General features: G+C 47.8%; 1 protein-coding gene across 1 annotated transcript in view; it reads right to left on the minus strand.

Annotated features, from left to right (window-relative positions):
* LOC144160994 (venom factor-like) overlaps positions 1-26,250 on the minus strand; it is a 267,369-nt gene that overhangs the window by 138,808 nt on the left and 102,311 nt on the right. The window contains exons 15-17 of the mRNA XM_077692061.1: positions 20,031-20,154; positions 11,234-11,275; positions 6,354-6,536 (exon numbers count right to left, since the gene is read on the minus strand). Coding sequence (XP_077548187.1) covers positions 6,354-6,536; positions 11,234-11,275; positions 20,031-20,154 — 349 coding nt within the window. The remainder of the gene's footprint in view (positions 1-6,353; positions 6,537-11,233; positions 11,276-20,030; positions 20,155-26,250) is intronic.

The raw sequence follows: 26,250 nt of genomic DNA on the forward strand, positions 1-26,250 counted from the left end.
GGATCACAGAGGAACACTCCTTTTAAATGCAGAGCATTTCTTAGCCTCGCCTCTTCCTGCGTCGGACGGCGTCCACAGCTCCGCGTCCGCAGCAGGTGCGCCTCTCCTCCTTCCCACCTCTCTCTCAGCAGCAGCTGGCGCGCGCATGCGTCGTATAGTCAGCCCGTTCCCTCCGTCGCGGTCTCGGCGTAACAGGTGCGTGATAGCAGCGCGGTGGGGCGTGGAAGGGCGCGCGCTGCTTGCCCATGCGCGCTCTCCCCCCCGTACTGCTCTCCCTCTACTGCGCGCGCTGCAAATATAAAGCGGCTAGCGGTCGCTCGTGCTTCAGTCACTGCGTTGCTCCTTCCTTCCTTGGTTGACGCTCGCTCTACCCTAACGCGACTTTACTCTCCTCGCTCTACCCCAAACCAACAACAACGCAACTACAACCCAACTACCCACCCTAACGCGACTTTACGCGGCGTTAACGACCCCCAATGCTCTGCATTTATTCGTGTTCCCCTCGCGGGAAGGCGCGGGAATTTTTTTTTCAACGCCTCGCGCTAGAACGTTTCATCTCCCTGGGCAAAAACGCGCACTGAAACAACACACCGGGACACTTGTGTTCCAACGCCTCGCGCTGAACGTTTCGTGCTACAAAGACTTTTTCAGCAAAGCTCTGTACCTCTCACCCTCCCCAACGGCTTCATCTCAGTGAGCAAAAACGGCAAGGCGCCAAGAATACACTTATACACTGCGTGCTTCGCGCCTCCCCAGGTTTCACTTCAGTGGAGATGGCCCGGGATTATTTAAACGGCACGAACTCCAAAGGAATTTTAGTCGAACCTGTCAAATTTCTTGCAGGTGAAGCATTTCAAAGTCTTCATAGTTGAGAGCACATTAGTATTGCACCGCCTCAGATAGGCGCGCTTGAACAGATTGTGCGAAGGAAAGTTTGACATCCACCTGAATGCAGCCATACGGCTGCCGTTGCCGTTTGTCGTTGCCGTTCACGTTCCTAGCGCGCCTGTCAGCCCCATTTAGCTAAAAACCGTTGTAATATTCTGTCATCCCATTCAGCTTAAGCGAGAGATTATAGAGGCTTTTACCATAACCAGGCTTGGCGATAAGTGTGTTAGTCAGCCCTCTATGTCTGCACGAGGAAGAAGTGGCTTTCCTTGATTGTTATCAAACGTCGAAGCAAGGGTAAATTGTTCCTGTCATCTCTTTCAGTGTTCGAGTGGGAATGTCACCATTGCGCATGAGCAGATCTGAATTTTTATATAAATGTTTCTTCTTTTTGAATAAATCTCAGGTGATAGCAGCGCTCGTCCTGTCCGGTTCTTTTCTTCGCGTTCCTGTTTTAACGCGCTGTTTCCAACCAACCACAAAGCTAAATCGCTTCCTCAGAAACTCCGCAGTTGAAGAAAAATTCGTCCTGGTCCAGGATTCGAACCCGGGACCACTGCTTAACCGGAGCAGTCGCTCTACCAACTGAGCTAACCAGGATGCTAGTCGTTTGTACTGCGAGAACGAATTGATCTGCATTCAGGTGGCTGTCAAACTTTCCTTCGCAGAAACTTACTCCACCTTGGCGATTTCCCCTAAATCTGGTCAATTGAACAGATTGTGTTCGATGGGGTACGCCTGCATGCCACAGGCAACTGAAACCTCGTGGACACTTATTAGGGGCGCCGTAATCTTGTTAATGCGCATAAACAAGAAATAATTTTCAATGGCGCTTCTTAATGATGTACTTTACTTTCTATGTCACCTGAGCTGACTCTCACACAGAGCAGTGGTTTAGAGAAGGCGCGCGGTATTAAAGGGAAACTGAGGCAGTTTTCAATTTGCTGAATATACAGAAATTCGGAAACGTTGACCTTAAACACCTAACCTACGAGGTCTTTTTCTTTTTTTTTTTTGGTTGAAATAGCGGCGTAATAGGCGAATAAACAAGCGCCATCGCCACGCCCCCGCGAAGCGCGGAGCGCAGGGGAGGAATACGGCACGAGAGTGAAAGGGGTCGTGGTGACGTCGTCGTGAGGAGCGATCGGCCGCCGCGGCGCGTGTTCGGCCCCTGCTGCTGCCTTTCTCAGCGTGCCGTCCGCCAGCGTTAGCTTTCCTGGGCCCCGTGCTGTGTTTTGTTTTAATTTAGCAACTAGTAGTGGAAACTTTTTCAGTGCTGCGTTGTACTGCTTCACAATCGTGCCGAGGAAGCGGAGTAACCATGCCGAGGTTCTGCTCGGCATTCGGTTGCAACAGCACCTATGGCCGCGATAAAGTGGTCTTTCACAGCTTCCCGCGGGAGCCGAAACTCGCTGCTCAGTGGGTTGCTACTGTAAAGAGGGAACACTTCAAGCCAACAAAGGCGAGTGTGTTGTGTTCCAGACATTCCCAGACAGGCTGCTTCTAGGCAGTATCGGGATGCCATTCTGTCGAAGTGCAACCTCCAGCACAGCCCTGTTGAGGCACACATTTTTTTAATTTTCTGGTGGTTGTGGCGCACCTGGGGTGCCTTTGCCGCTCTCGAACCTCCCGTATCTCCTGGCAACAGCAGCAATCTTCGTCGGTCATTGTAACGCAGTGCGCGCATGAACACCTGTTATGAAAACATACTTATCGTGATATGAGTGCCTCAGAAGGGACCACTACTGACCAAAGCGTTTCAATATAGCTCATGCTGAACTAAGTGACGACGCCACTGCAGTTACAAAAGCCCCAGCGGCGGGATATCGGCTCTAAAATCTGGAACAGCAGTGGTGACGTCGCAAAAAAACATGCGAGGAGCGGCTCTCTGTAATCAAAATTGGAGTATCGTGTCGCCGCTGCACGACTGAAGCCGTTGGTGCGTACTGGCGTGTGCGCTGCTTGTACTGTATGTACTCCTGAACTTCTTGTTGGATCACGGACAAAGAAAAAAGAGCTGTGCGCTGGTGCCGCGACAGTAATAATATGGATGTTATAGATGAATCCCCGGTGAAAAGACCTCTGTAGCACTTAAAATTTGCATATAAATTAGTGCGTACGTCAGCAGAAATTTAACCTCCTCTAATAAAGAAGGATATATACTTTGCACCATGGTACCGCATTTTCGAGAAGCACGGTGCGAGAAAAGGGAAATTAATTGTTGTGGCTCAAGACGCCACTTGCATGTTTCGAAGGAAATTTTCCATTGAGAAGGTGGTTGCTTCTCAAAATCAGCGCAGAAAATGATTCACAAATTGCATACGCAAACCATACCCCCTAAAAAAAAAAAGACCTCGGCGGGAATTGATCCCGCGAAGTTGAGCGCACGGGCGCGACGCGCGAGAGTACTGCGCCACCGCACAAACGGCGACACGGTGCAAAATAGCCTAGGTAATAGATGGAGGCCCATCCTTCCGTGTCATACGTCGGTGTTTACTAGCTGGTTTACAGAATTCCTGGCTGGTAAACTGAAATTTCTTAAATAGCGCTTGCACAGCAAGGTTCCCCGAAGCCCCCACAATAGCTTATCGCCATCAACTCCGCTGCTTCGCGAAAACGCTCGCAAAAATGTGTGTGCGCGGCTGCGACTGCGATTTCCCACTGCGGGGATAGAGCTTGTCGTACTTTGGTTTTACGTTTCACATGAAAAACCTTGGCCGATATTGATGCCTTATTACCCAAATTACCCTACGTAACTCTTCTTCTGCACGAAACTGACCTTAAATTTTCTACAGGCGAGCCGTTCGCACACCATTTACAGCTTGCAGCTCCGGGGTAGCGGCGGCGCCAAAGAGCACAGCCGAAGCGTCGAAAGCCAAAATACGGATTGCATTAGCGCTAGTGTTGAGTTGCATGGGCTTCGTGGACCTTACTGAGTTTATTACACTCCAGAAACTATCAAAATAGAGCCGCATTCATTGATTGCGGCACAGATGTTGTCGGGGAGCAGTTTTCGCTTCTCGGTCGATTCCCGACGACGCGTCGGGCGACCGGTCGGGTGACCGATTTTGTTGGCTTCTTCGGTCGGCGAACCAGTCACACTACGGCGACTTTCCATCGGCCGACGTGTTTGTTTCGCCGTCGGCGTAGTATGACAGCGTGGTCGGGCAACTCGGCAGTTGGCCGATGGCTTGGCGACTCAGCTGTTTCCCAGGCGGGTGAACGTTGCCGGTTGGGACACGTATTCCTCGGAAGTGTTGTTCGTCGCCGGCACTTGTCGCCGTCGCCGCTCGTGCACGGGCGAGAGGCTCGAACAGTACGGGTGTACGATAAACTCACTACTCGGACTCACTACTCACTACTCGGAACTCACTACTCACTACTCGGAAATGCAAATACAGCGTTTTCTACCGCGACGACCCGCTGGGAACGCGTTTCATGCTCCGCCTCCTCCGAGTGTCCTCACGACGACGTCACGAAGACTTGACCAATCACGAACGGCGGTGAGGTTCGCCACATGCCCCTAGGCACCCGTTGTTCATTTTTGCCAAAATTAAGTGCTTTTTAATAGTTTATGCCAAGTTTTGACTTGATTTTCGAGTTCGCCGTATGAAAAATGATAAAATGGGAGCAAAAGCTCTTTTTTTGTAAAAAGTGCTTCAGTATCCCTTTAAATGGCACAGCACACGAGTTCGCTTCCCTGCCACGAAGTTAACTTATTAAGGGGTCACGAAGACAAAGTACAAGAAGGGTTCATTCAAAAGAGTGCTTTGTGGCGATAACAATGACACCACTTTTCTGTTAAACTTCAGAAAAGTAACAGATGATGATGTGTAAAAGAGCTGAAGCAGTATTCCGGCCATTTCTCGATGACGTCACTAAATCCTGTCTGTGCGGTTGGTGGTCGCCGACCTAAGCCACCACCAAGAAACATGACTGGCCCATTGTAGTGGGGCCTCTATTGTTCCGTTTGAGCGAATCACTCGAGTGCCAGCTGCACTAACACACTGACGAGTTTTTCAGTGCTGGCTAGTAATACTTCAGTCCTGCGTCACGGTAGCGAGCAATTTGAAAGTATGTCAATATTAGTCCGTCTTTTTCGTTAAAAACGTCCGGCGTGGCTTGAATAGAGGGGAGTGAGTTACCAAAGCTCAGTCTTTTAAATTTCACTAAGTTGTACTTTGTCTTTATGACTCTTCAACGGCATGTTCTTCTTTAAAGCGGGCATAAAGACAAAATAGAAGTTTGTTTAATTCGCCATTTGTTACGCAATGAGCCCGATTTCAACCCGGGAAGACATCCTCCAATCGAAAATTGTTCGAAAATCTAAAACTTTCCTATTTTGCGTCCAACGAAGCCCGCACTAAGGGCAATCTCACGCGTTATCTGTGTGTTATCTGAACGTTAGCATTGAAGTGATACCATCGATCAGAACAACAGGCCCCCTGCAATAGCTCATTTATATTTTTGGCTGCTGTGGCCGGTGTCAGCTGCTCACAAGTAAAAAGTCCTTGTGACGTCATAAAAACCGGTGGAGAATGATGCCGCTGAGTCGCCACCGTTTCGTCTGTTTTCATTAATATCTGGGCGACTGTGTCACAGTTTCCTTTTAAATTGACGTCATCGTTGTTGATTTAATGCAGTATTTTTATGAATCCAACTTCCAATTTCTAAGCATGATCCCCTTAAAACTGTAAGGGAGTAACGAATCTCTTTGCTAGGCTCCCTCATCTGCTGGCGTCACCAGCAGGGGCATCTAACAATTTATTCTGAAAGAAAATTTCGACAAACAGTTCTTGTTAGAAGTTACTTGATTTAATTACAACTTTAATCTACCCATTTTAAAAAGCCAATTTACAAAACGATATCTCCTTAGAAAGTATTGAGCACATTTCCCGTAAATTTTCGGTTTTCGATGACGTCACCCACAGCGCCCAGTTGACTCCAATTGTTCACCAAATTCTTGCGGAAATTTTTCGCATGAAATTAGGAAAACAGTTTGTAATGATTACAATAGAACTTACGTTGCCTTTTTTAGCACAATGCTTGAATGCCCCTTCGGAGCTCACCAAATTATCAGAACAATTGAAGCGGGTTGGGCTTAGCCCGAACAGGAGCTTTGATAGTCATAGACTATCTATCCGCGGACACTTGGCGTTTGTCGCACAACTCGACATCATTCCATAGCATAGACCCTCCAAACAACATCAACGAAGAAATGGGCACGGCGATGTCGTTTAACGTTGGAGAGGCGCCCAGTGGGACATGCTCTAACGGAAAGTTTAAATGCATTGTATCCACGTAAGTGGACAGCCGAAGTGTTTGGGTACGCCTACATGAAATGTGTGGACGCGCAGTGGATAACAAGGTCTGGGAGGCTGACAAGGCAGGGCTAACGAGAAAGCTAACCTCGCCTCTACAAAGCTTTGATGCAAAAGGGACATGATCTCATCCAACGCTCGTACCTTCCATATATTCGCAGCATCGGACGTAGGCGTCGACACACTCCTTGGTGTAGAGGGCCCTGCTGGCGTTCAAGTAGTAGCGCAGGTCTTCCTCGAGCTCGGCACAGCTCCGCTTAAACGGGTCCCGTTGGAGGCCCTTGGAACAGCACTGGAGAAGCACTTCGTCATCGCCGTACTCTTGCGCTGCATACAGCCAGACACGGAGGAGCGGATCAGCGTGCCGCAGCGCCAACATTTCACGGGGATTTGCACTCAAGTGGCCCAATCGCGCAGCCGATGGATGGCGGGATTCAAAGTGCCGAAGCTGCACCCGGGCTGTGAGGCGCGGCGTAGTGGACGCTGCCGAATGAGGCATGTGGTTCTTTAACGTACACTCGCCCGAACCTCGACATACGGTCACCCGCAGCGGTGGCACAGTGGCTACAAGGACGCGGGTTCGATTCCCGGCCGCGGCGGCAGCTTTTCTGATGGAGGCGAAAAGCAAAAACGCCCGTGTGTACGAGACTTCGGTGCATGTTAAAGATCCCCAGGTGGTCACAATTAATCCGGAGCCCTTTACTACGGTGTGCTTCATCGAATGTGTAGCGTTGGCGTGTTAAACTTCGCAATAAATCATTTCATCCACACACGGTGATTTTCATTTTTCGCCCCCCCTCAAAAAACCTGCCCCTGCGCCCGGGATCGAACCAGTGTCCTTGGGCATAGCGGCATAGCGAACGCGGCCGGTCATTCATGCAGCCAGCAACGAGATTTCGGCGAATTATGGCATCAAATTTGTTGCGAAAGTTCAGTTTGCGCTGCTTCATCACGCGACGTCCAGCACTGCGCGGTGTCACAAGGAATATGTCACATTTTTAGTCAAATGCTACGCGCAGTGGAATTTGTGTTGATCACAGCAGATTATTTTTGTTATTTGAATGTGTTGAAATGAAGGTTAACAGTGGGACTGCCTTATGAGCGCAACGGCACACGTTGTTCCTTTCGTGAGCCCCGCATTCTGTGGCTGTCATTCAATGCCAGTCAGCGAAAGTGATTTCGCCTACTTTGGGGATTTGAGTCAGTTTTAGCTACGAATAGGGTAATATGGCTGGCAGTAAGTAGAATTGTTTAGTATATACACAATAATATACAATAATATACACCACAACTGTCTAGGAGACCGGGTTGACAACATTGTTAGGAGAAGTTAATTTATGCCCGTGGCACAGTTCCTCAATCATGCATTTTGTGAGCAAATAATTGGTTTATCAGCATAACTTCTTGCGTGCCTGGTCGCCTGTAATAGTAGGAGCAAAAATTAAGGGGATGCTTGGAACTTTTCATGAATTGGAGGAGGAGAAAAGCGGACGGAAAGGCCGAGAGGTTATCCAGGCCCGGATGCGTATTCCCAAACCATATCCCGTAGGGGATATGGTTTGGGAATACGCCTGTCCTGGAATAGTGTCTACTTTGAACGATTGATTGTCCAACCATCCCTATGAGGAAGGAGTAGGATTTCGTGAAGGCCACTCCGAACCACAGCCTACAAAGTAAAGTAGACTGTGATCGAGACAGCTCACACGGAAGACGACGCTGGAGTAGAGGGTCGTGGTTGTGGAGGCGCGGATGCACAATGTCCGGTGTATTCCACTGAGTAATGGGGCTCCTGCGCGCGAACTGACGAAGTACCCTAGCGGCATCGGTCCTTGAGAGCTGAAGCAAGATGGGGCTTTCACTATCATGGCCTGTCCGGGGAGCTGCGTTAGCCAAAACATTGCTGGTTATTCCGCAGTGACTTGGAAGCCACTGAAATGAAAGGTTATGGCCCTTTCTGACGGCCTGGTGAAATAATTCTTGTATTTCTGTCAGCAGCTGGTGGAAAGGGTTCAGGGCCACTCTGTGCTCAGGGCTACTCTGAAACTTTGCAGGGCGCCTTTGGAGTCGGTAAAAATAGACCATTTTTGGAGTGGAGCTTCCATAATGTATTGAAGAAGTTCACGGATGGCTGCAAGTTCAGTAGCATCCGAGCTTGTGGCATGGGCAACACGGAATCGAATTTTGGTTGATTATAATGGTATAACCACCGCACCTGCCCAGCTCGAGGACGCCACAGAACCACCTGTCTGAATATGCTTCCGGTCATTGTGCTGTTCAAGTATGCTTCCGGTCATTGTGTTGTTCGTGCAGTAACTGCATGGAAAACTGTCTGAGAGCCAGTGGTGGCAATTCGGCCTTCTTTTCAATTCCGGGAACATGGAGACGAATCTCCAGTGTGGCCAGGCCCCACAACGGCGGGAATTAACGGTGTGACCGCAGGCGTGTAACCTCACGGTACCTCAGCCCTGTGCGCTGCGACAATGGCTGCAAAGGAAGAGCGTGGAAGGAAACCTTTGAGGAAGCTACGCAAGGTGGTGACATTGTGGCCTCGTGAGAGGCCTGATGTGCAGACGTAGCGTCTCAGTGGTCACATAAGTTGCTTTAGGCAAGTCTTGGGCAGTGTATATTTTGTCTGCACTGTTGAAGCGCATCGGGGCAAACCAAGAAGCCTGCGGAGGGCCTCCGCTTGGATGCTCTGGATCACCCGAAGGTTCGTGGAGCATTTACTGGATATCGCTGGCAAGCTGTACTGCAAAACGCCCAGGAAAAGTGCCTGTTCCAGCTGTAGCATTTCTCTGACTGATGTGCCCCACGTCCTTTCAGCGAGAAATCTGAAAATTTGGGCGATGGCGGTGAGTTTTTGGTTTAAGAGAGACACATGTGCGCTCCATGACATGTCCCTATCGATGGCCACGCCAAGAAATTTTTCTGGAGTAAGGTATCGACTTTCCATTGATGGTTATGAGACACCGGGACATGGTATTGCGGGTAAATGCAACCACTGTGCACTTGTCACTAGAAATGCTAAGGAAGGGTTGATCGGCTGTTTATCGGCCATTCAGCTTCCTGTAGAGCTTTCCAGCCACGACAGTCACCACAGCAGCTTCCGAATCCCTCAAGGCGGCTCGTATTCCAAGTGCACAAGCGACCCACCCTCGTTTAGGGCTCCTGTTTCCCGTCTTCAGAGCGCGCTCACTCCAACCCCAACTGGAAGTTTGCTTGTGCTGCCGATTTTCTGTGCCTCGAAACGCACGCGCTTAAAACATGGAGATCAAAAGCTTTCGCCTTAAAACGGATTCTCGGGCCTTTACGTTCAGTTGCTTTTAGGGAGAACCCCTCAGAGCTCGCTTGCGCGATTTCAAACTTGCAAACTCTAGAACAATACATGCTCACGTGGAAACTTACTTTCGCTTCAGACCGCTTACTCGTGTTCCCAGCGGCACCTCAAATGTTATCGGACAGATGCACGCGCTTCTGCGTACAACTGCCACACACTATCAGTTCGCGGTGCGGGCAGTCTACGAGAGGCAAAAGAAGTGGACAGTGGCGCGTAGCGCCAGGTGTGCCCACCAAAGACGAAGAAGCAGTGAATGGGTGGACACTGCTCGAGCTGCAACGGTCGCTTGCAGATGCATTGTACTCCTTTGTTAATAGACCATCAAGAACCATGGTTCCTGTCACCTTTGTCCTGCCGCCTCGCAAGAGTAGTGTGCACACGAAGTGCCACTGGACGCACGCAGTTGAGAAAGCGAAGAACTTACAAATGGTGGACAGATTAGAATGCTTGACTCGAGCAGCTTTCATTTGTATTATACGCTACCTATAGTTGCCTCCCTCCTCTCCGGCTCCTCTAGTTTCGCGTAACTTCAGCCTACGAGCCTCGTGCTCAGGGGCAACGTGATTCGCCAGCTTTAAGGGACACTGAAGTGATGTGTACAAATTCCTTGTCCAGAAAAAGTTCTGGACGATTAAGCACTGGACGAAGAAAAAAATGGACAGAGCAAATGCAGAAATCCTGAGTAACGAACTCGTCCCAATTTCCGCTTATTTTTAAAACGTCCAATAGGTTCCTATAAAAGAGTCAAGAGTAGCTGCCGTATCGTACAAAAGTGTAAAAGTTAGAACGTCGTGCATACGTGTGCGACCTCAATTCACTCATAAAAAGCAACATAGTGCGCGGTTGGGAAAACTAGCGAGAATTGCATGTGGTGCCCGGAAAGTTTAACTTTTTTGCTCGAATAGAGGTTATTCTTGCTAGAAGTTGGTGATGTAAGTAAAAGCGCGCTGCATGGCCTACGAGTGTGAACTGTTTTTGTTCGGGGCAAAACGTTTGGGGAACAGCTGCTATATGACAGCACACGAGCTACAGGAAGGCTTGCGGATTAACAATAAGAGAGTGGAGTGCCTCAGTGACGCTTGTGTAGTTTTATCTGTGGGGGAGGGGGCTTTCGTTTGTACATTCTTCTGCTCACTGCGACAAGGTACACGTGCTGTGCAAGTCTACACAAATACGCACATACCTGTATATTCAGTGTCTCTGCGCCTATACAAGAATTGGACCATTTTCTCCTTTTCTCGTTGCTTTGGCTAGTATGCGCGTGTCTCTTCCATTGTGATCGTGGTAAATGCCCAGCGATTTCTTTAGGTGAACGAAAACCTGCCTCATGTTAGGTTTCTCCCGGTACGCGAGCGTTGGTTTGTGAAACTCCTCCGTGATGGAAAGAGCCACCGCTTCGAACAGTCGAAGCGAAACGACGACCTCATGAGTCAGAGCACAACGCCTTGGCTGCCAAGCCTCCGAGCCTGCGGCCCTAAGGCATGATTCGCGCAAGTAACGAACATGGCGTGAAAGGAATAAAACCGTTTTAAAAGTAGGCACACCATATTCCTTTAGGAGCCGATTTTGCATTGTTCATAAAGCAACGCCAACGGTGGGGACGACCGTAATGAAGGAGCATTGTTTGCCGCGTAGTCTCGAGAACGTCGTATGTACACACATTACTAAGAAGGGAAACGTTACTCACCAATGTCAAAATCGACCTCCCGCTTTCTGCGATGGCTGTTGTCTGTGGAGGTAAGAAAAAAATATGCATTTCGTATTTTATAACGTGTCAACACCCAGCTCCCAGCTCACGTTCTCTCTTATTTAATACCATTTGCATGAGACGCCAGCACATACGGCAATACCAGACGGATATGACTGCAGATTTGGCTTTTAAAGCGGAACGTTCTTTGGCTCTTTTCCAGGTTTTCCATAGCGGCTGCAACTGGCATACTTGCCAGAAAGAAGGTATGCCACAAGGATCCCTACTTGGACCGTTATTAGTGCTTGCGTACATAAATGGTACCGTAATATACCAGGTACTTGTGATATTATTATGTATGAAGTCAACCCAACTATTTTGTACTCATCAAACAGTTCACACTCCTGGAAACTGTCGTAAACTAATATTTGGTGCATCTTTAAAGCTGCTTAAAACAAAACAAGCTGCGCATTAATGCCACAAAAATAACCTAGTTATTATTCCTCCCCAATATTTACCCCTACAGAACTGAAATATGGAGAACCTATTATTAATCCTGTAAAGAAGAAAAACTTCTTGGTGTTTGGTTCCAGGAAGAGTTAAACTGGTCAGTAAATGCGCATCGTTCAGTCACGGTTCTGGCAAGAACACTTGGGTGGCTTTATAAAATATCTCACTTAGTTCCGTTATGGTTAGAAAGGACATGTGCTAGTCTCTCTTATATCAAAAAACTAACGCGCGGAATCTCGGTATAGGGAAGAACCTCAGAAAAATATTAGAATAAGCTTGTTGTAGTGGAGAAAAAGATATTACGCTGTTTCGAGAATTTTCAAGGAAAATTTTAAGACCTACCAACTTCCCCTTTGTTTTCAAAACAGTTAATCCTTAGAGCTGAACCACTGTGTTACTGTAGACTTGTTCAGATGATGAACAGAAAAATTTGCTCCAATCCACGCTGTGAAGAGGGTTGGAAAGCAAAGCTTTAAACGACACCCACAACAATTGCCCATTGAATTCACTTGAATTCACACACGTGGCTCTACAAAGAGTGAAACCAGAGATTCTGCCAGCCGTTACCTGTACACTAAAGATTTTTATACCCGTTTAGCCAAGACAGGTGTAGCATAAGTAAAAAAGCGGCGTAGGAGGCCTTTACACCTTTTGTATTCAATCTCAACACCCTTTTCCTAGCTCTACACCCTTTTTGTGCGAAAAAAAGAATGTCGATAAATTTCAACCCCCTTGCTTTTTCTTAGGGTGTTGAAAGGGTGTGAAAAAGGTGTTCAGCTGTTCATTGAATAAGGCCATGCTTGAATGCATCACTGTAAAGAACAACATCCCCTCATATGCTCCTCTGCTCGCAAGAAATTTTCAAGCGCCAAAAAAATTCCCCCGCATTTCCCCGAGGGGGAGAATGTGAAAGTGCGAATGCACGGTTGTCGGCCCGCTTGCGGCGCTTGCGCTCGGCCCCCGCAGCCCACCGCCTCGCCGCCTCCTCTTCCATCTCTTCCATCGGGTTTGTAGTATCACGTGTACACCACGCAGTTATCAAGCCGCTATAACGCCGCTGAGTCGCCAACGGACGCCGCTGACGACGTAGTTTGAATGCGTTAAAGATATAAGGCGCGTTACTCACACTGATATCAGCGTGGCTTCCGTGGCTTAGTCGGTAGCGCGTCGCGCTGCGGCCGCAAAGTCCTCGGATCGAAACCTGGCGCCGGATGCTGTTTCTTTTTTAAATATAGAGGAGCACTGCGGACGCCGCCGACGCCGCCGCCGCTGGCGGTGGATGGTTTGGGGTCGCTTATAAAGTGCATTCGCACTTAAAAAAATCATTGCTGGTATGGAATGATCGCTCGTTTCCATATGCGGTGCACCTCATGCCCCCAAGTTTAGCTTTGGCACGTGAAACACCAATATGAACCTTTCAAACTAAAAAGACTATAGTCGTGCAGCAAAAAGGGTGCTTACTGACTGCAACACGCTTGGCTTTCTGTAGGGTGTTGAAACGGTGGGAAATAGGCGTTCAGTTGCAAAAAAAGAACAGCGGAGCTGGGGGTCGACCTAGTTTCTTCCAGTGTTGCTAAGTTTTGTTATGCTTGCTAAGCTTTGCAATGTTGTTGCTAAGCTAGGATGGCCGCTGAGGGGTAAGGCCAAGTTTAAATTGATTTTACAAGGCTGTTCCAGTGTGTACCCCCCCTCCCACTGCCAGGGGATACAAGGAGGAAACAAGCTAGGTCGACCTCCAGCTATGCTGTTTCTCCAGCCTTGCACCACTTGCAAGCTGCGCGATTTTTTTTTGCCTTTTAGAAACCCAAAAAAAAGACTCGTGCTTTTGAAATGGTATAGTAAGAGGTGCCCATACGCATACGCCCCTTGTGCTCACACTCTAACAAGCTCGAAAGCCGACTTCACTGTTATTATACCCTATCTGCGGTGGTGCACCCTTTACAGGTGCCGCAGGTTTTTCTTTGTATTTTTGCTAACGCCATCGAAACTAGCTGAAGCTTAAACAGCTTCACTGGTAATAAATTATGCCAATTCATATTGCTTTAAACATCCTGAGGTACAAAACACCCCCCGCCTGTAGAAAATGCTCAGTCCACCCGCGTAAACAGGGACAAAATGCCTCCAATGTTAGAAGTCTCTTCACCTTTTCTCTTAGTTGAAGGTCTTTCCTTACACCCTTTTTCTTACACCTTTTTCTTTACGCCCTTTCTCTTAGTGTCCAACACAATAATTTGTAGCTTTACGCCCTTCTGGGAAAAAAGGTGTTGAAATAATGAACACCCTTCTTGGAGGGTGTTGAGGTGGCGGAAAAAAATTGGTTTGGTAAAATTTGTTTGGTATGTAACTATCAATGAACACGAATCTCCTCACTGTCCTGTTACATCTGGTGTCCCTGAGGGATCAGTATTGGGGCCTCTTCTCTTCCTAATTTATATTAATGATCTCCCTGGTACCATAACCCTGGTACCATACGGCTTTTCGCTGACGATTGTGTTATATATAGAAATATATGTGAACCTTCTGACCCCTCAAAACTTAAAACCGACCTTAACACAATTTCGGCCTGGTTCAACACCTGGCTAATGAAACTAAACGTCGACAAGTGAAAATATGAAGTTAACACGAACAATCAAGCACACCCCTGTAAACACATATTTCCTTACCGGCTCCCCTCTTTCATCGGTTACCACCTACAAATACCTTGGCGTTCAGATTTCAGATAACCTTCCGTGGCACCCGCACATTGAATATATTAGCAATAATGCGAATCGCATGCTGGGCTTCCTCCGACGAAATTTCTCTCGAGCTCCCACTTCATTAAAACTGCAGCTTTACAAAATCCTTGTACGGCCGAAGATCAAATACGCCTCTTCTGTATGGGATCCACATTCTGCCAATCTTGTCTCCACACTTGAAGCTATCCAAAATCGGGCCGCTCGTTTCATTCTTTCAGATTATTCCCGGTCTTCCAGTGTCACTAACATGAAACAAATAGTACAACTGCCTGATCTTGCAACCCGTCGTATGATATCCCGCCTATGTGTTTTCCATAAAATATTTTACACCAATCAGACCTTAAAACAATCCCTTTTTTCAGTTCCACCATACGTGTCATCACGCATTGATCATCCGTTAAAAGTTGGTGTGCCAAACTGCCAAACAAACCTCTACCTGAACTCGTTTGTTACAATGACCAGCTTGCAGTGGAATCACCTTCCAGCCTCCATCGTCTCCATCAGCGACGCTTCGCACTTCAAGTCCGCCGTCAGCAATCCCTTTTTGTAACCACCATGCTGTTTTCTTCTCTCTTGTTGTTTAATATTGTACCCCTCCTTTCTGTAACGCCTCATGGCATTGAGAGTAAATAAATGAAATGAAATAAAATTCTATAAGTTCTGGAACACAGAAACTACCTCGTGATTAAACAGTTTTCGCAAATCCGCGTGTTGATTTGTATATAGTAGAATATACATAGTCTCATAGTAAAATCCATAGTTCCAAAATCAGTGCTAAAGTATCTTTTTTTTTTTTTGCGAAAGCCCACCGACTCGATCAGGGGGCTTTCCTCTGTTGGATATAAAAGCAAAAAGAGCACTTGTATTACTTGTATAAAGTAAGCACTTGTATAAAGTATGCACACCCTGTACCGCTTGCATCCCGTTGGTTTTCTTGCTCACTTCATTTGTGGTCCGAGTGTATCTTTTTCGTATTTACTTTTTGTATTAAAAGCTTCGCGCTCCCCCGTAGTTACTGCCATGGCCACACCCTTATTTTAGGGTGCTGAGCAACCTAACACCCTTTTTCAAAGTGTTCACACGAACACTGTTTTTTCATCCGTACACCTTTTTTTCGCCGAAATACCTTAAAGGTGTTCGCCATGGGACAAGATTCTTACACTCTTTTCGGCCAACAAGGGTGCAAGAAAGTTTAGTGTGGCATGGAATTCGCGGGGGCGGCCTCCCGAGCGCAGCAGCAGCGTGAGGCCGGCCGTGAGTCGGGAGTAAGAAAACAGAGAGGAGCGTCTTTCGAAGGGTGAGACAGCGTAACCTAGCGATCATGGTGTGCTAGGTTGGGGCTACACCACCGAGCGACACAAGCGCAGACACCGAAACAATTCGCCATGTAAGCTTAGTGATTCCCATTTACACCGATTTAAAGAAGTTAGTTTAGTAAATTTCATAAAGCTGACGGAACTTTTATAACCGCTATATATCAGAACCAGTTGCTACTTTCGCTTTTTGTAATACCTCGTAAAACCCAACTGAATTGGTAGTCACCAATTTCGAAAATAGAGTACCATTCGTGGCAAGCAGTGCGCAAAAGGTAGCGCTTCTTTAGCGGCCAGATGCCTGTATGTGGTTTCCCGCCCTGCAAACCAATCCTTCACGTATGTTTCCCGTACGATCGCAATTCAGTCGGATGCGGGTTACCCTGGAGGTGCTGTCGAACAAGATCATCAAGCCGTGCAAAGGCAGCGCGCAATGGACGCCAAGCTGCGCCAAAATAGGCCAAAAACAACCGTCGCTAAAGCAGACGACAAAGCCGTACCACCGCCGCCGCCGCCGCAAGCTAGCAGGATGTTCGTGCGGGGAACGCTGGGTAAATTCGCCGGAACATCTACAGTGTGCTCTGAGAGTGAAACGCTGCACCCCGCTCCACCCGCCGCCGCCTCCGCGCCGTTGAAAGTTGGTTGTCCCGCATGTTACGAAAGAACCGTTGGCTGGTAGAGCTAGAAAGCTTTGGTTTAAAATTTTATGTACGACGCAGAAAACCAGCACTGCTGCTTTCGCCGACAAAGAGGAGTACACCAAAAACTAATTACGGAACACAATTCGCCACCTACCCAGCCCCACATGTCTTGAACATCATAGGAGATAATTTAGGCTTTAGCAGTAATGCAAGTGTATTTGAAAACGAAACCAACGTTATGCTCATAAAAAACAAGAAAGATAATGCAATCATTAGGTGTGGCTCATATTAAACAATGTAATTTGTGTTATATGTAGAAGCGCTTTCTTATTTCCGAGGCATAAATGACGATCAATCAAGAATGTGTCGTGTTTCTCTAACAAGTTTCTGTTGGTAGCATGTATTTTGGGAAAAGAAAACATTGTTTGTGCATGTCCTACAACTTGTGATGCCCATTGTTGGAAACGAACGATTTTTGTTTACTGTTTTTATCCTGTGTGTACGCCTGCATGTTATTGCTAAGCATGCATTTTTGGTTCAAGCGTAACCCCTGTTGTGAACTGATAATGGTCAAGAGACCTTGACAGGAACTGCATGCCTTTAGCTCTTGCCCCTACAGCAAGCGTTATAGCACTGTATGATGAAAAATAAAGTCTGTGCTACTTTTTACTGTTACTAAAAAAATCACACGCAAGACTTGAATAGCGACGCCGTGGAAGGGGAGCATTGCCGGGCACAGTTACGTTTCAGTATCATTGTGTATTTGCATAGTTGCGGTGCCAGTAATCGTCGTCATATGCATCCACGAATTCGCCGTCTTCTTCGCGCCGAGTGGTGGACGCAAAGTTATCATCAGCATTGTGGACCAGCATTGAAGACCAGCTCAACGGGTGAAGCTTGAACTAAGAAGCGCAAGGCTTCAACCACAGCGGAGCGGCAGGATTCCTTTTTAGGTGAGCACTGAAGGACACATAAGCACGCATTTGTACAAGTTTTGTACATGTTCCGTCGTTACTTTGCACTGTGCTAGTCGTAGTCATCGTCATTTGCATCGATATCGTCTATCATTACATGCGCGGTAGAGCTTGCCGACAGCGCTGCAGTTTTTTCATTTTGCTAAAACCACTGCGCGAACCGGGGACTCGGCGGTCGCTGTGAGGCACTCGCTCACGAGCGCTCGGGTTTTTTTCGCTCCTCGTGGGTTTTGCAAGTTTTTTGTTGTTTTTAGCTAAAGCCGCTGCGCGTGCCGGGAGCTCTCGGCGGTCGCCGCGAGGCCCGCGCTCACGAACACTCCGTCTTTTCTGGGTATTTTTTTTTTCTGCAACACGGAATTTGCGGCTTGTAGAACAGCTCCGCTGCTAAAATAATTGCAGGTCCAACTAGGGATCTTTAAGAACGCGCGAGCATGCCGTCTTACTCACTCGCGAACTTGAGCTCGCCCTAGTTTCACCTGTTCAACGCGGCGTTTCTCCCTCGCACGCCTCTTGCACAGCATGCCCACCAGAACAGTGTCGGTGGTGACGTTCGCCCGCTTCGGCAGCGGCGTTGGCTGCCTTTCGCTCACCAGCGTCGGAATTTCGTTACCGTCATTCCCACACTGTCCCCTTTTGGCAGCCGCACTTACCGAACACTCCATTCTACCACGCGTAAACCGTTATGGCAGCTCGCTCCACTCGCAACAATCTTCACTGCATCATTCTCTGCTCCTCTATCACTCGTTCTGCTGACAGAACGACGCGAAAATGGACAAAGCGCCGCGATTATTTCGCAGGCATGCCCCATGCTCACACTGCATAGTGGAAGACAAGGGCTAGGAACGGCGTTTACTGAGGCGTTCGAGTAGCAAGCACCGCAGAACACACGATGATGATGATCATGTCCGTAGAAGATGATGGAACAGTGCCGCATGGCTGGTGCTGATGAGTATGTACACATGAAGACGAGGTGCGGGAATTGTCCTCTGGAGTTCTCCACCGCCGGGAGTGTGGTCGCGAATGCTCACAATAGCTGTGTCCTGCACGAAAAGCAGGGGCCAGAAATATCTTGTCGCATAGGGATCTTGCGCATCTGTGATCGCACAATCAGTTTGTTTTTTGACGTTTTTAGCACTTGGTCTTCACGTGTACAAACTGAAATTTCAGCTCAGGTCTGTGAGTGTCCTGTGCGCTTCTTTCCATGTGCACGTCCTTTTTATGAAAGCAACGCATTGCATTCGATTGCGTGCGCGAGACCCACGTGAAACAACTATGTTTAAGAGACGCGGCTTTTAGAGATCGTAGAATTCAATCGCCGTGGCGCATTGAGGCTGAGCTGATCTGTAACTCTGCGCATGCCAATGGCGGATTAAGTAACGGTTTAGTCTTAGTTTAGATTTAGTCTGAGGTTTAATTTGTCTGGTGCCTCCAAATGCAGAAAGAAGCCTGCAAGGGCGCTGTGGTGACACCCTAGATGTCCCAAATAGCGATGGTTTTATGCTAGCTCGTTGTGCACAAGTCTACAGTAAAACATGATGAAGTGGGTTTCCAGCTGTGTGTTACCATGAAGCCGTTATCAACCAAACTGGGAGAAAGTCGTCCGTGCAACGATGAATAAAGATGACGAGTTCATGGACCTCGACTTCGACCTCAGCATCAAACATGCCTCTGTTGATAGCAGTAGAATTACTCGCCACAACTACCCTTTGGTGACTTTTTCTAAGACTTCTTACATCTTACTGTGGTTGCTTTTGCATTTTCATAATCCGTCCTGTCTTAGAACTCTGTAGAACCTTGTAGAACATCGCTTGAAAAGGTTGCGCTGGGGACTTTAACGAACACAGAAAACGCACACTTTGTCGTGGAGATGGCACCGTCATCACTGCAAAAGTGTAGGTTTTTTGTGTTCGTTTCAGTGAAAAGTCCCAGTGCCACCCTTTCAAAAGCTGCTCTTTCAGACATCCGAAATACAAGAAAACAAATAAAAGTACCCAATAACTCTGTTTCGTAGTTAACACATTGGCAATCTTGCAGAGGGATTCCATAGGATTGCAGTATTTTTACCTAACTTTCGCAGTTCCAGATGCCAGTTCAGAAATCATAATTAAAGTAGAAAAACTACTGGATGTACATGCTTTATGATAAAAATGATGAATTGGTCCTGTTTTCATTGAAACACAGCACCGTAATTCAAACATTTCTTCGATTTGGCGTTATCCGTCTAACCCTAAAAGTGTATGGTCGTTTCTGGGCCAAGTCTGGTTCATATAACCTAAGATGCATTACTGACATTGTTATTATGGAAGTGCGCGTCGCACTATCCGGTCTATACCGACGACGCACGACACTCGGCTTCGAAGCAGCACTTGACCAGAGCTGGCCTGGCGGCGTCAGTTGAAAAAGTCCCTCCGGAATCTTCCATTCTTCCCGTCTAAGCTGGGGCATCGACAGGCTGTATGACACACAGATCGGTTGTCGTGCAAAGGGTGACCGAGAGGGTTCAGCGCTGCCACCGAGAAACGCTCGACATCTCGAGCCGTTTCACGTCAAAAGAAAGGGTATGCGGGCAACGGCGCCTCTACTGTGCACACCGCTGCCAATGAAAATAATGAGCCCCCTCTTGCCTTGGCTGCCGTAAACACCTTGAGCAGAAAGGAGCACGACGCCTGCTTTGGCCAGTGCTTCCGCGGGATTTGTCCCAGCATCCACTCCCGTTCCGAGGTCCTTGGCCTCAAATGATTCGAACACCTGCGACGCGTGTGGTTATAAGCACTGTGAGTGGATCGGTTCACAGAATAACCTGTAGAAACGTATTCACTGTCTGCTCGTCGTAGCAGGAAGAGAGACGAGGCCGAACTAATGAGCAATTCAGGCAGACGCACCCGCATCTTTAACCTGTCCCAAATGGGTCTCTGAAAGCGTCGTCCAATACACCTGTGTGGTATACATAAACAACGGTAAACTGGCAATACGCGAGCAGATTTGCTGTCGGCGGCAATCGAAGAGTTTTTCACAAGAGCTTATTGCTTGTTTGATTTACATTGTTTGCTCACTGAAACTATTCAGTTTATTAGCGTTTACAAATTGTTGTCTAAAGCACCTGTGCGCCATGCATGACCACAAGTGCTACTCCGTGGTCATGCAACACTGCGCGAAGCTTCAAGGTAGGCGCACGCTTCAAAATACGCGCACACATTTGTTGTGGTGGACCTTGTGCTTGGGCGCTAAAATGGCAGAACTGGGTACGGTATTCTGGCAATTACGGTATGGGTACGGTATTCTGGGAGTGGGCTCGGCAGCACGCCAGCGATGGCCAACCGTCATTTGCAACGCCTGTTCTTTGCGCAGCTCCTGTTCCTGGCCTTTCCGCTCGGAATTCACGGCGAGCAGTTTCATGCTGCTGATACGAACCCTTGCCTCCCGATACTACTGAGCCCGGTCAACCCAGCCACCCGGACGCACGACGTTTCGGCTACCCGGATCTTCAACACAGCACATCTGGCCAGTGCCCATCGGCGCCGCCAGAGGATCATCTCTTCGCGGCCCGGTTTCTTCATTGGTCACGTGCTACCGACTCAACCCCTACGTCACCCCACCCCGATAAAAGGCTCTGCGCTATCGACACGCTCTTCAGTGTGCTCGGCAGCACGCCAGCGATGGCCAACCGTCATTTGCAACGCCTGTTCTTTGCGCAGGTAAAAAATTGTTCCTCATTATTTGCTAAACGCACTTATGCCGCCTTGCTAGTGCTGCCGAGCCCAGGCTGTGTTGTTGATATTGCATATTGTTGTTCCGCTGTCACCTTGAAACTGCTACTGTTGTGCGGCGATGTGGAGGAAAACCCCGGGCCTGCCACACGCTCGTCCCCAACAGAAGATCCTTGTGACATCCAGTCTACACTAGACGCCATACGCTCTTCCCAGGAAACAATACTGAACGAAATGAAATCCATTCGCACTGCGCTCTCCCAGCATGAAAAAACCTTCGACAACATCATCTCCAGGCTAACAAAAATAGAGAACGACTGTTCAACACTTGCCTCACTCAAAACCCAGGTTGATGACATCCAGACAGTCGCCGCGCACAACGCCAATGTAATTGATGCTCTTACCGACAGGTTTGACAGTTCTGAAGACCGCGCTCGCCGCTCTAACCTTCTGTTTTTTGGCTTCGATGACGACGAGAAGGAAACATGGTCACAATCCGAGCAATTGGTACTGAAGCTATGTGATGAAACGCTTCAAGTATCCCTCGATCCAAGAAGTGTGGAGCGGGCACACAGAATAGGTCGGTTCCAACCAGACAAAAAACGCCCTATTGTCGTGCGTTTCGCACACTACAAAGATAAAGAAAACGTCCTCTCGAACGCCAAAAAATTGAAGAATTCAGACTACAGCATTGGCCAGGACTGCTCACCTAACACCCGCTTTGCGCAAAAACGCTTGATCGAATTCGGCAAGTCCCAACCCAAACCCTACAAACTCCGCCATGACAAACTTTTGATTGACAAAACCACTTACGTCTTTGATCGCCGTGCTCAAAAAGTAGTTCCCCGACCACAATAGCCACCAGTTTCCAAACCTTCCCAAGGAAATTCCATCGGTAAATCTCTATCGCTAATATACACTAACATCCGGAGCCTCCTGCCCAAGCGCGACGATCTTCGTTCCCTCATCGACACCACTGAGTCCGACCTAATCGTACTAACAGAAACATGGCTTAATTCCTCAATTTCCAATACAGAACTGATATCTTGCTTTCCACATCACGATGTCTTTCGACTCGACCGCGACACCAAACGAGGTGGCGGCGTTTTGATAGCAGCTCACCAACGACTTCAGTGCAGCCGTGTTAATGTCCCCTCCACCCTTGAGCTATTATTTATAAGATGCAACAGTTCTTTTCCTCCCTTAATTATTGGTGCATGTTACCGCCCCCCTGACGCTCATTCATCATTCATCACAGAATTCCACAGCGCCTTAAACTTACTATCCGTATCAAATCCCAGCACACACTTACTAATACTCGGCGACTTCAATTTCCCAGCGATAACATGGTCCGACCTCGCCTTAACAACATCAAAATGCAGCATAGAAAGCGATTTTGTCGACACGTGTCTAACGTTTGGCTTAACACAACTTGTTTCTGCGCCAACTCGAGAATCTTGTAATTCCTCAAACATTCTGGACCTCCTTTTAACTTCGCACGCTGATAGCATATCACCACTTATCTGGCCTAAGTGACCACGCAGTAATCCACGCTTCGATTAGTCTCAAGTTACCTCATCAGCAAAAAAATAAAAAAACCATCACGCTCTACGATAAAGGAAATTACGAGGCTATCAATGAAGAGCTAACAACATTCTCTGAGTGGTTTGTCATTTATTTCTTGCAGCGCTCTCTAGAATGTAATTGGTCCCTTTTTAAAAATAAAATGCAGGAGTTGACCCAGAAACACGTCCCCACCATTACCGTCAAAGAAAAATCATCTTCCCCCTGGTTCAGTTCGTCACTTAAACGTCTGAGCAATAAAAGAAACGTCTATTCCGGTCGGCTAAACGGTCTGACAGCCCACATGCTTGGGCCAAATATCGTGCGGCGGACAAAACATTCACGGCGCATTCCCAAAAGGCTAAACGGTCGTTTTTTTCTACCACATTACCAGAAATGTTACGTAATAACCCAAAACGATTTTGGAAGACTATTAACCCTAACCACCCCACTTCGCTGTTGCTAACCGACGATCATAACCACCCTGTACCAGCACATGATGTCCCCGAAATTCTAAACAAAACCTTCAGCTCCGTCTTTACCAGAGAACCTGTGAGTGAGTTACCTGACACCCCTTTCTTTGACCACGACATGATGCCATCATTAGTGTTTGATCCTAATGGTATTTTGAAAGTTATAGAATCATTGTCACTATCATCTTCCTCTGGCATCGACGGAATCAATTCAAAAATACTAAAAAACACAAAGCATGTCTCAAGTATCATTTTGGCGCACATTTTTCAGCAGTCTCTTGTATGTGGTGTGGTGCCGCTGGACTGGAAGGTGGGCAGAGTTATCCCAGTGGCGAAAAAAGGTACTCCAAATTCAAATAATAACTACCGTCCCATTTCATTAACTTGTGTTTGTTCTAAAATCATGGAACATATAATCTACTCCCACATTGTAAAATTCCTAACTGCCAATAAATTTTTCCACCCTCACCAACATGGCTTCCAGAAAGGGCTTTCCTGTGACACGCAACTCGCGCTATTTGTGAATGATATCAGCTCTAGCATGGATTCTAACTCACCGGTAGATGCCCTTTTCCTAGACTTTGAAAAAGCTTTTGACAAAGTTCCACACAAACGCTTGCTTTTAAAACTATCCCGCCTAAATTTAAGCCTTCAGATTTTCGATTGGATCCGTGACTTTTTGACTAACCGCCAACAGTTTGTTTACGCCAACAACATTGCTTCAGATATGTCCCCCGTTCTCTCCGGAGTTCCGCAGGGCACTGTTCTCGGCCCTCTGCTATTCTTGATTTACATTAATGACCTTCCTACTAACATTCAGTCCAATATCAGATTATTCGCTGATGATTGCGTTCTATACCGCTCTATACGTCATCCTTCCGGTTCCGCAATCCTTCAGTCCGACCTAAACCTCATTCAAACATGGTGCGAAACATGGTTAATGCGCCTGAACGTTAAAAAAACTGTACTCATCTCATTTCATCGCAAGCAGTCACACCAAACATTTACGTATTCCATTTGCGGTTCCGCAATTCTTTCTGTTAGCTCCTATAAATACCTAGGCATCAATCTAGCTTCCGATCTTTCTTGGTCATCGCACATTTTGCATATTTCTAACAACGCTAACCGTGCACTCGGCTACATTCGACGAAATTTAAAACTTGCTCCCCCTTCACTAAAGATCCAAGATTACATTACACTAGTTCGGCCTAAGCTAGAGTACGCGTGCGCAATTTGGGACCACTTTCAATCTAATCATACGTATACACTTGAAGCCGTTCAAAACCGTGCGATTAGATTCGTTTACTCCGACTATTCACATCATACTAGCGTATCTTCCCTCAAACGCCGCGCCAACCTTAAAAGATTAGCTTCACGACGAAAAACCTCTCGCCTTTGCCTTTTTCATAAATTCTACCACGCATTGCCTCCTTCATCTGCTATCACACCCGCCCACCGGACGTCATGCCGCACTAGCCATGCAAAAGCTGTTTATCCTCCAGCAGCCCGTACATCTGCCCATCTGCACTCATTCTTCGTGCAAACAGCCAAAGACTGGAACAGCTTGCCCACCGACGCCATCCAGCACTCCGACCCTACTAAATTCAAGGATTTCATCGATCACCTTATTAACTGATGTATCTGCCCACCCCTCATGTAATACCCCTACTCGGGGCATTTGAGGTACAATAAATAAATAAATAAATTGTCCGTTTTGCGTCCGTTTCATTGTGACGTACTTCCGGTTAATTAAGCACAGGGCTTTTGATAATACCGTAACTGTTTTTGCAAACGCATTTTAATGAACTGAGACCATATAAAACTATATTTTATGTGTTTATTCGAACATGTTTTGAAAATTTAATCGCGATGAGAATTTTCGTGACGACGTTGGCAGTTTTTACCCTAAGAGGACGAAAGATCAAAGATAACAACTGCTGCCAGCTGTTTCCTGTGACAGTAAAGTGTAAACGATGCTGCGGCAACTCATTTTTTTTGCTCTTGGTCCCAGGTTTGAGGTCGTTGACAATGGCCGTGCATCAAGATAACCCTTCCGTGACGTATTTGGGCGTCGACGCACTTACGGCTTGCTGACGCGAGCTTTTCTAAGGACCTCGAAGGTTGCGTTACGCCGTTGACATTTTCGTGGTGCTCTACGAGTGAAAAAATGTGCAAGTAAGTGATGGGGATTTTCGTATCTTAACGACGTGCTTGTTGCGCGCGCAGTCTACGAGCGTTAAGCTGGTATGTGTAATCGTCAAGTACCAATAAAAAGTAGTAAATTCAATGCCCACTGCTTGTGGAATTTTGGTCGTCTGCTCAACAGCTATCGAGCTCGCAGACGATAGTTCGATTCACTGCGTGACGGCGTTGGCGACGGCGTGTGTGCACCGGCTCACGTAGTGCGGCGACAGCGACGTCGTTTCTTCGCTACCGACCGCTGACTGAAAGCCACCGGTGGCGAAGAACCGAAGGGTCCTCGACATTGAGCCCGCGCGGCCGCCGGCCAAGTTCGTCTCGCAGCTCGTCGCACAGCCAGCGGGCGGTGCTCTTCGAGAGGCGGATTGCTTCGGCGAGCATTTCGAAAGCGTGTACGTTACTTCTCAACCGACTTTCCTGCCGGCGAGCCGGCAACAAAGCGAGACCCGTGCATCCATGGCTTCCCAAAAACTCCCCAAAACTGTCTGAAATTAAAATCGCCTGTTCCAAGAAGCTGCGGTTAAGCGCAGTAGGTCCGCCGCGTTTGCGTTACCCGACATCTGGTTGTTTGCTTTTAGCCAGTCAGGGCTCGCTTAAAACGGACAAAACCCGACAATACCGCCGCTGAGTTCGTTAGCGATACGCCAAGCGCAGGTGCTCCTGCTATGAGTATGCGACACCGCTACACTGTTAGTTAGCGGCATCGGGAACACGCCTAGGGTCGTGAACTTGTCAGCCGGAAACGTTCCATGTTCAAAGTTCATAGTAACGCTAGCAGTCCTGCCATTCCTAACAGCGGCGGTGGAGCCTGACAATATACGCGTCAGATGGGGGAGGAGGAATTTGGGGTCGCTGGGAGCCACGGGTCACGCCATGTACCGACTCATACGTAACCAGTCTAA

Source organism: Haemaphysalis longicornis, unplaced genomic scaffold, assembly GCF_048455015.1.
Source record: "Haemaphysalis longicornis isolate Haplotype H1 unplaced genomic scaffold, Haemaphysalis longicornis Haplotype H1 scaffold_11, whole genome shotgun sequence".
NCBI classification, from domain to species: Eukaryota; Metazoa; Arthropoda; class Arachnida; order Ixodida; family Ixodidae; genus Haemaphysalis; species Haemaphysalis longicornis.